The sequence below is a fragment of the Adiantum capillus-veneris genome, chromosome 23 (genome assembly GCF_014529385.1).
Source record: "Adiantum capillus-veneris isolate H3 chromosome 23, ASM1452938v2, whole genome shotgun sequence".
Lineage (NCBI taxonomy): Eukaryota > Viridiplantae > Streptophyta > Polypodiopsida > Polypodiales > Pteridaceae > Adiantum > Adiantum capillus-veneris.
The window spans coordinates 143,204,689-143,217,765 of NC_140953.1; the positions used below are offsets into that span (position 1 = coordinate 143,204,689).

The following is a 13,077-nucleotide window of genomic DNA, read 5'->3' on the forward strand; positions in this document are numbered from 1 at the left end:
GGGGGGGGGGGGGGGAGAGAGAGAGAGAGAGAGAGAGAGAGGTAGAGCGGTCAAGAAAATTTGTGACAAAAACTAACCCCAAAATTTTCTATTTCAAAGGAAACCCAAGTGATTCCTCATATTATAGTGGAAAACGTAGAGCTCCTTACCTCATTTACGTTATTCTGAGAAATATTGCATGAGACAAGCAAGACCCCTTCAAACTCTTGCTCTTAGCGTAGCAATAAAAAATGGAGAGGGACCTGGGAGAGCTAGTCTATTGCAATGGGGCAAGAAACTATGATAACAAATCTACCAAAATTTAAGATTCCTCTTCTTCTTCATGCAGGTAGCCATGATAAGCACATTTTGTAGCACAATAGGAAGACCCCATTACGAGGCAGGTTTTGAATGTCATACGGGCAATGCTAATAGACTTGCTGATGAGTCTTGATACCTAAGCATACTATTTCAATATGAATTGGGAGAACCAACCTACAATATTTGGAGAAGGAATTGGAAAATCCAATCTACCACATTGGGTGAGAAAACCAACAAAACCACTCTTACCACACTTGGGTGGTTCAAGCTTTCTCTCCTTCTTCATGCAAGAACCCATGAAAAATTTGTTCTTGATGCCATAGAGAGAACCAATGATAGGAGATGCTAAATAACCTTCAAGAAGTCTCACAACTGAGTCTTCAACTCCAATGGTGTCATTTCATATTTAATTTATCCTATGACGTCTATTAAATTTAATATATCTTACTAATAGAAGAAGTGGGAGGATGCATGAAAGGAAAGGTTTGTTAAAGCAGTAGAAAGGATCTATCAAACAAGCCTTGAGCTCATGCGCACTCTTTATTCCTTCCTTGGGTATAATACTCCAATTAATATTGTGATGTGTTGAGGGTATTATATGTTTGCATTTGGAAGTTATTATAGATAAGGAACTTCCCTACCTTAAGTACACTACTTTAATTAATACTATGATGTATTGAGGATATTTTATGCTTGCATTTGGGAGTAACTAAAATGATAAAACTTATGCACTCTTTATGAACTTAGTGTTTTCTCTGTTGCTTGATAGAAGCATTTATGAGGACAAGGGACACATGCCTTTGTCTTCCTGAATCTACAAGTCGTTCCTCTCATGTGTGTGCATGCCGAAAGGTTGCACGAAATTATCAACGTCAACTCGCTATACAGCATACAAAATACTTGCTAAAGGATGCCTTGCCATGCTCAACAAATGGCCATGGTCGTGGTAGGAGTCCCTCCACATTTGTGGAGGGTTCTATCCATGGTGATGTTACTATTCCACAAGTTCCTTTGCAAACTGTCATGCAAGGACAAGGACAAAGACAACACACTCTTTCATGCTTGGATGCGACAAGAATATATCATCGATAACGGGCAAGGCAACGCACCTCCAACATAAGACAACAACGCCATCAACTTGACGGACACTTTTTCCCTCTCATAGACGCTCAAAATGAGGAATAGGTCCCGTATGTTCATGACACATCACTTGGAGGAATTGCTTGCATTTTACATGCCTATCCATGTCTACGAGGTGTCCACCCTTCCATGCTACCATTGATACATATCTCATTGCCTACAGATCATACAGAAACCATGTCCTCCTTCTGTGAGTTTTGTGGTGCACATCTTTGGCCGTGTGAAATGAAGAAGCAAGATACACCATCAATGGGAAAATATTGTTGCAAAGGTGGGAAAATATCCCTCTTTCCTCTTGCAAGACCGCCATATGTATTGGAGAGGCTACTCACTAATAGTGATGCTTTGAGTAGGTCCTTCAGAAGAAATATCAAGAGTTACAATAGTGTGATGGCATTTTCATCTCTTGGAGCTACCATTGATGAGACATTGATGGGTAGGTCTGGTGCATATTTCTTTTGTGTACATGGCGGTGTGTAGCATCGAATTGGTTCTTTGCTATCACATGAAGCAGGGGCTCCAAAATTTTCACAGATATATGTATATGATACTGAGTATGAGGTTAGGAATCGTATGAGTGTCTTGGATGGTTTGAATTTTTCCACTCTTGAAGCATTATCAATGGTGATGCGATCATGTAATCTGTATGCGAATGCCTTCTACAATGTTGGTAGAATGTTACGTGATAGTCCTGGTGGAGATCAAAATGACAATTTGTGAGAATAGAAATACTTCCATGCAGTACTTGATACTTGTTGGCAATGAGGTTGCTGCGATTATGCCAAGTTAAGGGGATGTACAAACAGCTCGCCATTGAGACATTGTGATACATTGTCAAAATGGAAGGCTGCAAAAGATTTCAAATCTACACATGTCGTACATGCCACTATTGTATGTTCTTCTCTTTCCATGGGGAGAAGATGGATGGCATATCAAGCTTCCTTAGGATAATGTGCATGGCCCTTTGGATGCCTTGGTTGGTCGACAATGTGTCACTTAAAGAGAGTACTATGCATATCGGCTACAAGTTTGTGCTGATACGGAGTCATGCTTGCTTTGTGGGGGTCGTTTACTTCCACAATTTATGGTTGATGCATATTGTGCCATTGAGGAATGTCATCTTGCATGGGTTCGTACAAATCAGCAAACATTGAGGGCAGAATTGTATGCAAATTGGTTGACATGGTGCATTTGTCTGGGAGTGATGCTGCACTTGGACGGTCCGCAGGTCAAAGAATTGTCTTACCCTTATCTTTTATAGGCGGCCCTCGGCACATGTACCAATTGCATCAAGATGCAATGGCAATTGTGCGTGCAAAGGGAAAGACATACCTATTTATCACATTCACATGTAACCCCAAATGGCCAGAAATAAATGAGGCATTACTTCCAGGACAGGTTTCCTCTGATTGACCAAACATAACCACCAAGGTTTTCTTCTTGAAACACTCGATCATGATGAAGTATATCTTAAAGAAAGATATTTTTGGGAAAGTGGTGGCTTAAATGTCTATCGTAGAGTTCCAAAAGAGAGGCTTGCCACATTCTCATACATTATTGATTCTAGATCCTCGATATAAGACTCAATCAACATTTGACTATGACAAGATGGTTTGCGCAGAGCTTCTAGATAAAAATTGATTTCCAGTGCTACATGATATCATTCTAGTTGTAACATTCATGGTCCATGTGGTGAGTTCAATAGTTCATCTCCTTGCATGGTTGATGGCCGATGTATTAGAAAATATCCACGTTCATTTTGTGAGCAAACAAGCATGGATAATAATGGCTACCCCACTTATGTGCGATGAAACAATGGTTTCACCGGCAAGGTTAGGGGTTCTACTCTTGATAATCGATGGGTTGTGCCATATAATCTTGTTTTGTCAACACTATTTAATGCGCATATCAATGTTGAGGTATGCTCTACAATTTCAGCCCTCGTCAAGTATGTCTATAAGTACATCTACAAGGGGCATGATAGGGCAACTATAAGATTCCATACATCGGTACGTGATGCAGAAAGGGAGAACATTGATGAGATAGATAAGTACACGGATGGCCGCTATGTATCTACATCTGAGTCTTGCTGGAGAATTTTTGAATATCCTTTGCACAATGATGCACCAGTTGTTCAGAGATTTATGTCCATGTTCCGGCTGGTCAAATGGTGACTTCTCGAGATAATGATAGACTTAATGATGTCTTGCAAAGAGATAATGCAGAGAAGACCACTTTGACAGAGTGGTTCACATGCAACTTGGAGAATCCTGAAGCAAACGATAGTTTGTACATTGATTTTCCTCAAAAGTGGGTGTGGAATTTGGGTTCCAAAAAATGTACAAAGAGACGTCGTGGGGACACTATTGGGCGATGTATTTTGTGTAGCCCTCTGCAAGTGAAGGATATCATGTCCGTTTTCTTTTGACTATTTGTAAAGGATGTAAATCATTTGAGGATCTACGCTTCGCAAATGGTGTATTGTTTCCAACATTCAAGTCAGCATGCATTGCAAGGGGTATCTTGGAAGATGATGGGGAATGGTTCGGATGCATGGAGGAAGCTTGCAGTACACGTACACGTTTGCAATTGAGAAATTTGTTTGTGACCACTCTATTGTTTTATGAACCCTCCTCCCCTCATCTCTTATGGGAAAGATTTTGACGTTTTTTGTCTGAGGACTATCAACACATGTTGGAGATGAGATATGAGTCGTTAGATGGTTGTACACAAGTTGCTGAAGGGTCTGCATTGAGAGATTTGCATAACATTCTTGGTACTTTTAAACGAAGTTTAATTGAATTTCCTGGAATTCCAACGCCTGATGAACGCTTTGTGACACGTGATGAAAATAGCTTGCTTTTCCAAGAGCAATGCCTTGACACAATGCAAGAGCTATCCGTGTCACATGAAATGGAGTAGAGTCTAAATGAAGATCAAAGGATTTCTTTTGAGGCAGTGTTGCATGGATTGACTATTGATGGTGGGGCTATTTTTTTCCTAGATGGTCCTGCAGGGACTAGGAAAACTAATTTGTATAATTGTTTGTTGTCATGTGTGTGTGGAGAAGGAGAAGTTGCAATGGCCACAACATCTTCTGGTATTTCAACATTGCTATTGCAAAATGGAGGCATTGCACATTCTAGATTCAAGATACCCTTGGACCTTGATAGTTGCAGCACATGCAATATCCTTGTTCAAAGTCAACTTGCTGAATTGCTTAGAATGTGCAAGTTGATTGTGTGGGATGAGGCTCCTATGATGCATCAATATGTCTTTGAAGCTTTGGACAGGTCTTTGCAAGATATCATGTGCTCAAGAAATCCATTTGCTGGAAAAGTGTTGCTTCTTGGGGGAGATTTCAGACAGATCTTACCAGTGGTGTTCCAGGGAGCGCGTGCTGACATTGTTGATGCTACACTTTGTCGATCGCACTTATGGAATCATGTGAAGATTCTTAGATTGGCACATAACATGCGTGTAGGAGATGGTGATGTTGCAAATTCTGCCTATATAGAATGGCTTATGGATGTAGGAAATGGGACTTTGACAATCGATGATGAAGAAATGATAGAAATCCCCCGTACAGGGTGCTTTCTTCATCTTCATTGGATGTATTGGTAGGTTGCATCTATTCAGAAATTGATAAAGATGTGGTCCATGTAGAATACTTCAGAGAGCGGGCCATCCTTGCTCCAAAAAACTCTAAAGTTGATATTCTCAATGCTAAGGCCCTGTACACAATGAAAGGTGATGCTGTGCAATACTTTAGTGCTGACTCTGTGGCGGGAAACTCGATGTAAGATCCTTTCTTATACTTTGTGGAGTTTTTAAATAGTCTCACCTTGGGTGGTGGATTTCCAACACATTGCTTGGAGTTGAAAATGAATGCCCCAATAATTCTACTACGGAACATTGATTCAAGTCAAGGTCTATGTAATGGGACACGCTTGGTGTGCAAGGAATTTCATGCAAGAGTTCTGAAGGTAGAAGTTATTACAGGTACACGGGTTGGCACTCGGGTTTTCATCCCTCAAATATATTTTGTGCATTCTGGTACAAAGTTGCCATTCGTTCTTAGACGGAGACAGTTCCCAGTTAGATTGGCTTTTTGTATGACAATAAATAAGTCACAGGGACAAAGCATTGCCATGTTGGGCCTATACCTAGTGACCCCGGTCTTCACTCATGGACAACTGTATGTTGCATTTTCACGTGCACATTAAGTCGCTGGAGTGAAGATTCTCCTACATGACGTTGATGCAAACGAAACAACTGCACTAACAACAAACACTGTGTACCATGAGATATTAAACAATGCCATATGAAGGTTCCAATACTTCTTTCTGTATGACGATAAATAAGTCACATGGCCAAATCATTACCATGTTGGGCCTTTACCTAGTGACATCTGTCTTCACACATGGACAATTGTATGTTGCACTGTCACGCGCACGCTCAACTGTTCGAGTGAAGATTCTCCTACATGATGTTGATGTAATTTACAAAACAATTGCACTAACAATAAACATTATGTACCGTGAGATATCAATCAATGCCATATGAAGGCTCCAATCCTTCTCATCATTGTCTTCTTCTTTGTATATGTTTCAAATCATAAAATATTTTGTGAATCACCAAACACAACAATTTACACATACCATACATAGTTGCAATAACTGGTTGTGTAAATTGTTGTGTTTGGTGCTTCAATTGTATTATTTCAAAAAAAGTCTCCCTTTTTTACTACTTTTGTTTGTTAATCCAAGAGATAATCAACCTTGGGATGGAAAAACGGTCCTTAATTTAGGAATGGAGAAACTCCAAGCCGGATTGCCAATTGCATGATGAAGCAAGCTACATTGATATTGCCTCTTAGATCATTTGTGGCACAATAATGTCTATGATTGTGTTTGCTTCTATGACAAACATATCAATAGCTTTGCCATGCTTGTGATCCATTTTAGGCAATGTTCTTTGAAAATCTGGATATATTTCTAAATGTCTTGGTGTTTATTATGACTTTGTAATTCTATGCAAGAGAGTTTTCCACTTGCGATTTGAGTTTCAGGGATCCAAGATATTAGGTTCATATCTTAGAGATCTTTGTTTAAGCACAACAATTCTATGCATTGATCCTCACGTTTGTGAGAGGATAGGTTGCTATGTTTTGAGAGAGAGAGAGAGAGAGAGAGAGAGAGAGAGAGAGAGAGAGAGAGAGAGATGTGCAATAAGGAAGAGAGAAAATCATGCATGTTGCTTGAGGAAAACATAAAAGTCTCTCTGTGTATTTTCCTGAACTTGCACCTCTTATGCTTTGTGTAGATTATGTTTTTTGTATGATAAGATGTTATGTTTGTAATATTATGCAAGGGATTGCTTCCTTTGTGGTAGTTGACACATACTTCAACTTTATATGCATTGTGATGTACTTTTTAATGGTACAACTATGAAAAACACAAATAACAATGCCATCATTGAGACCGAGTCGGATGGTATTGAGTCCATGCCTTCAAGGTTTGCAAATGTTCGAGCGGCAAAGAGAAGTGCTCGATGCGTGGGATCCTCTTCTATTAATCCTGTGGTAAATGATGGGAATCATGAACTCATGGCTGCATTATGGGACTTCTTTGTCCGTAGTGAGTCTATGCAGTTGGACTTTGAACGAAACTTGGAAGCACTTTTGGACATGGCTCAGCAAAGCAAATGGCCAACAAATTGTAGACCTTCGCAACGAGGCGTGTTTATGTGCACAACGCTTCAATGGAGGAATGGCCCAAGTTGAGGAGAACCAATTCAACATGCTGGTGCACATGGAGCAACAATCTGAATCAATGCAAAGCTCACACATGCCCAATAGGGAAATTGAGGTCCAAATAGATGCACTTAAGGGCCAAGTCCTTGCTTTAGAAGGAGAGGTAACCCGGCTCAAGGTCCATTTGAATCGATTGAATGCTTTGATGACAAAGATGGCTTGAGCTTCTAATGGCCGTGCCATATAGCAACGTTCAACCTTGGCTACTAGAAATAGTTGAAGCACGTACTTTTGTGTGTTAATTTGATTCACTATGTTGATGTACTAAAGCATACCTTGCTTTGAACTGCGTTGGTAGGATAAATTAGTGAACATGTTGTTTTTTTGTTGTTTTATACTTGTATTGTTTGATCTACATGGCATGAAGCCATAGAGTATACTTAAATTAAGTTTTGAGACTTTGGTTGAGATGATATGTTTTGTCAAAACAATATGAGGTACTACCTTTGTGGCTTGGGGACATAAGGTAGCATGGTTTTAGAAAAGAGGCTTCAATCATTACAACTATGCTTAGCTATGTGAGCTTCAAGGACGTTGCAATGAAATACTTGGAAGCTTGATAGATTCCATGATATTTTTCTACAATCTACATTTCATTCTGAAAGTTATCTTTAGGTTTACAAGTAGAAATTGTCTTACTCCTTTAGATTTAGTTCACTTTTTGCACTCTTATATAATTGGGTGGCACTTTCCAGACCCCATTATTAGTTTGTACTGACCATTGTAGACAACTTCAGATTGGGGTCATGCACATCAAACCACTTCAATGCGATATTTTATTGTATTGATGCATATGCACGTACCTAAAGTTTGTTTTCTCTTTGCAAACAACAAACCTCCTCCTATGAAACCCTTTGCTTCTGGAAATTAGGGACCATTGAGACCCTGTTATGATGTGTATCCACAAAGTATGTATAATGTATCCTAATTGTGGAAGGCTCAAACAAGACGATAGAGTTTGTGGGACTATTTTTACAAAAGGGTCATCAATGTATGATAGTGTAGGAAATTTGAATGTTATTATAGTTATTATATATTACCTATTGAAACTCCACCAAAGCATCCTTTGCCACTAACTATTTTGTTTGATTGTTTCCTAAGAGTTTTGACATGTTGCATGGAGTGGACAATGTAAATCGTAAATAAGATCTTTCGGTGTTTGAAGGTTTATTGGTATTGCATTTGAAGTTATTATCTTTTCTTAGAATCTCAAAACTATGTGTTGCCTCTGCTTTAAGTTGTTGCATATGCGTGATAATTTTCATGTTTTTCCATTTCACTATGTGAAAATGTTGAAATTTTATGGCTTATGTACATATAAACGAGTAGATTTGTGTATCTCTTTATGCATGTCAATGAGTGATCGAGAACTAAGATTTTTTACAAATTTCAAAGTTTCAATGGTATCAATAGTGTGCTCTTTGGATTACACCAACATGGAGATCACATACTATAGTTGCTATGTTGATTCAATTCTCTATACACTTCAATTGTCATGAAAAGCTGATGTTATGACGTTTCTTGGACGGGGCTGAAATATTGTATTTAAAGATGCAATGTCAAAGAAGGCATTGGACAATATCTATGTTTAGCTGGATGCTTCATCATCCGCCATTTCTATCTATGGTAGAATCTAAGTATATCCTTTGAAAATTTTCCAGCTTGGTGTTCAAACTAACAATTTTCCCATTTAGATCCACCTGGTTGGAGAGGCTCACTTAGTACGCATGATGTAGTACACATTATTGAAAGCTTTGAAGTTGTTAGGTAAGGAACACCAATGAAGCACAATGCTTTTTTAAATATTTTTTGGTTATTGAACTTATTGTAATTAACCAATTGGCTTGTAGGAATCACCATTATCGTGATAACATTTTAATGAAAGTGCATGAGTTTTTCGGAAGACTCCAAGGGTACTTTCGTATCAGTGTGGCTTTGAATCGTAATGCAGGTTCAACTCGCGTACGGGTTCGCGAGCTCGGAGATCGCTTGACGGCCAATGCAGAATACTCTTATAGGGATAGATATGAGAATTGGAGGATTGTATTATACACCCTGTGTGAGGGCCATCGTCATTTTGGTAGGAGCGTTCATTGTGTAGGTCCATGGGTTCTACGAGTACCAAATGCAACATCCCAAAGGCTGTTGTTTTGAAGTTGCAGTTGTTTTGTTAGTTAAGATTTAGTGGCTTGCAAAAAACTTTTTCTTTAGAGACGAATATTAGGTTATGCTTACAAAGACTACTTATAGTAATGGAAGTGGATTGTTCTTTTTCCTTAAGTCTCCCTTTTCCCATCTCTCTCTCTCTCTCTAAATTTAAAAAAACCATGTTCTTATTCTACTCTCTCTCTCTCTCTCTCTCTCTCTCTCTCTCTCTCTCTCTTTATCCCCCCCCACCTCATGTGTAGTCTTTTAAGTTTATGTTATATAGTTGTTATGTTCATTAAATTCTCTATGCACTTTCTATTGTCGCACAAAGCCAATGTGATTTAGGTTGATACCATAATGCATTATTGCACATAATAAAGCATTTAAGATATGGTTGTCACTACCTTGAATTGGATGCATAAAAAATACTTACACATGTTATCCTTTTAAAGAAGGGGGGAGGGGGGGTTACACAAAATTGAATGATACTCCTTCTTGGCCACAACAACCCGCGGGTCACATACTAGTCTTATATTACGTGCCCTATGACTAAGTTTCTACCAACTTCTTCTTTCAAACGCTTTCTTGCTCCCATGTTCTGATTGGAAACTACCAAAGAAACCCACTTTTTGCTGGCATATTAGTTATGATGGTCAATGATACGTACACTATGGTAGCAAAAGTCCAACATCCCGTTGGTGATTAATTGAAGATGGATAGAGAATGCAAGTATTGGCTACATGCAACTAACAAGAATTTTTGATGCAACATGCCAATAGGATGTCAGAGAATCTAGTATTTTGTTTGAATCACATCAGAAATAGATTATGAAAGTGAGCTTCCTTTTAAGAGAATTCTTTAGAGGAAACTAGAAATTGTGTCGAGTTGATTTCATTGCACCATTTGCACACAGTAGAACATTAGATCATGCACATAACTCAAACAAAATAACACATTTAAAATTAACAAATTACTGAGGATCAAATTTTCTTAGAGTGGGTGCAAGTCTCCCCTCCAAAAAGACTTTGTATTATAATTCTCTTTCAAAGAGAGCTTTGATTACAACACAAGCTTGTGCTCTTGCGGAGCTCTTTGAGAACCAAGAAGATGGTAAATTTCACGAGTCCATGGTATAACCCTCCTTTCCAAGCCCTATACGCCCCATTGGGGAGAAAGAAGTATGGGGTAAGACGTAGATGAGGGTGCGAGAAGTATTTCTTAAGCAAAGAATACACTCCATGAGTAAACTCTAAGCATAGCTATAATAATACAGAAGAAGATCTTTCATGCATTCACTTTCTTGGATTTGCATCCATAGCGAGGTGCTCCAGCATAGAAACTAACCCTTGAGCTTTAATGTGAACTTTAAAAAACATGAGAGAAAGAGCATCCAAAATTTGCCATGAACAGCCTCTTTTGTTCTCTTTCCTCACTTGCCAAAATCTCAAAATGGAATGCTCACTACTTAGACTAATGAAAATTGAACACTTTAAAATGCAACTAGGTGCATATGCTAACACATGCACTCTTCCTTCCTTGCTAATCTTGAACCAACTCGTCCCCTATTCCTTTTGACTTGTCTTTGGCAAGAGTACACTCACACACACTTACTAACTTCACATAAAGCAAGTGCAAGATACTTGGGATACGTGACCTAGCCAAACTTAGGAGAGAAGAACTAGGGTCAACTTTCTAATTATGGAAGAGTTGATCTAGCCTTAAACTTTAGCTTTTCCCTTTCATTAATTAAAAGCCCTAGTCTTACCTTCAATTCCACTAGCTCATGTGCAAGGTCTTTGAATAGGGAACCTATTCTTAATGGTGATCTTGTTTAAATCCATATAGTCAATACACATACAAAAGGTTTCAATTTTCTTCTTTTTATAAGAAGTATATGGAGCTTCGTATGGTGAACTAGGTCTAATAAGCCCTGGGTGAAGTAAATCTATGATTTTGGTTTTGTATTTCCCTGTGTACAATTTGGTTTACACGATAGGATTCTCTATAGGGAGGTTCACTACCCGAAATAATATCAATTTTATGGTCTCCAGAGCCTGGACGTGGTATTCTAGAAGGCAAATCATATATGAAACAATCTTAAATTGTGAGAGAAAATCATTGTGTGTAGAGTGTTGTGGAGTTTCAATTTTAGCAAAGAGTTGGTTTACAAGTCCCGTGTATGTTTTCCCTTGCTTTCTAATTGCTCGTTTCGCTTGATTGTGAGAAATTAGTGGAATGTCTTATGTTCTAGGATTGCTTGGATGGAGAAGAATTTGTTTTCATGGGTGAGAGTCAGTGTACGTGTTTTGTAATTGATTGGTGGGTTAAATTCTTGTAGAAAAGGAATTCCCAAAATTATATCAATACCATGCAGTGGTGCGACTAGAAATGTACATGTATGCAAAACTTCACCAATGAAAACTTCAACAGTGACTTGAGTTTTACAGTTAAACCATTAATTATTTAAAACAATTTTTTTGAGGTGAAAAGAATTCAAAAAGAGAGAGTTGGTGTGCCAATTGTGCAAAGATGAAATCATGGCTACTACCATCATCTAAGAGAATTATGATATTTCACCCTTAATTGTGTCTTTCACTAAGTAAAATGTGTGGAGATATAGGAATACCTAGAGAAGAGTTGTCATCTATCATACTTGGGATCATAGCCCTCACAATAATTGGCTTCAACTTCATGGTCATCGAGAATAGCATCTTTGATGAGGTTAACTTGTGCACCATTTGGGTAGTGGTTGTTGAATGGTCTTTGGTTTAAATTTCGTGTGAGTCCATTGGGTTGGCCATTGGAATGACCTTTTCTCTTAACAACATTGTTTGGGCACTTATCTGCATAGTGGCCAAATTGAAAACATTTAAAGCATTTCACCTTTTTATTATCATTGGAAGGTTGAGTAGGGCATTGATTGTTGGAAGGATTTTGATTGCCCCTCTACTACATGTTGTTGTTGTTGTTGCCTTGGGGCTAATAAGGTGTAGCATAATTATCAAATTTGCGACTCTTGAAGAAGGCACGACTTTGATTCCTATTTCTTTTAAACTTAGGAGAGAAAGTAACTCCTTGTTACAGTTAGTGTTAGTAGGGTTGATCAACGTGGAGTTGATTTCCACCTTCCTTTTTGTCCAAACTGAGAGCCAAGTTAACAACTTTTGACAGTGAATTTGGTTCAAACATTTCTACCTCAACACCAATTTGTAATGCTAATCAAGATATGTACTTATGCTTTAGTTTACTATGATTGACATGTTCATTGGCTTGAAGCTCAATCAGATAGTTCCAAAAACATTCAATGTAATATTATACATCTTCATTTCTAGCTTGACGAATTAAATCCCACTAGTGACATGCTTTAGCTTTATATTGTGTGGGTAAATATGGGGTAGAAAGATCTTTTTAATTGCATACCAAGTACAATGTCTTCTATCTTGCTCTTTAGTGGCATTCCACCATAGTGCAACGTTACTAGTGAGGTAATTTTGATGCACATTTGACCATGTCTTGCTCAAGGGAGTCTTTGTCATGAAACTAGTTGTCTAATTGACTAACCCATGACAGAATAGTGCTAACATCTTTAATGCCATCAAAATCCTTGAGAGTGAAAGCCTTCCACTTAATCTTGTTTTCTTTAGAGTAGATGTAGTTTTGGTTTGTGCAGTGCG

The 13,077-nt window shown here is 38.4% G+C and overlaps 1 protein-coding gene across 1 annotated transcript; it reads left to right on the forward strand.

Annotated features, from left to right (window-relative positions):
• Positions 1-4,521: 4,521 nt before the first annotated feature.
• LOC147428738 (uncharacterized) lies at positions 4,522-5,243 on the forward strand. Its single transcript, XM_086496890.1, has 2 exons — positions 4,522-5,023; positions 5,065-5,243. Exons 1-2 carry the CDS (start codon positions 4,522-4,524, stop codon positions 5,241-5,243), a joined length of 681 nt encoding a protein of 226 aa, XP_086353016.1.
• Positions 5,244-13,077: the final 7,834 nt, after the last annotated feature.

Bases quoted from the DNA above. Each gene is read 5' to 3' on its own strand.
- LOC147428738 (XM_086496890.1), top strand. From the start codon at position 4,522: ATGGCCACAACATCTTCTGGTATTTCAACATTGCTATTGCAAAATGGA. The intron at 5,024-5,064 runs GTACAGGGTGCT...ATGTATTGGTAG, and splicing joins AGAAATGATAGAAATCCCCC to GTTGCATCTATTCAGAAATT.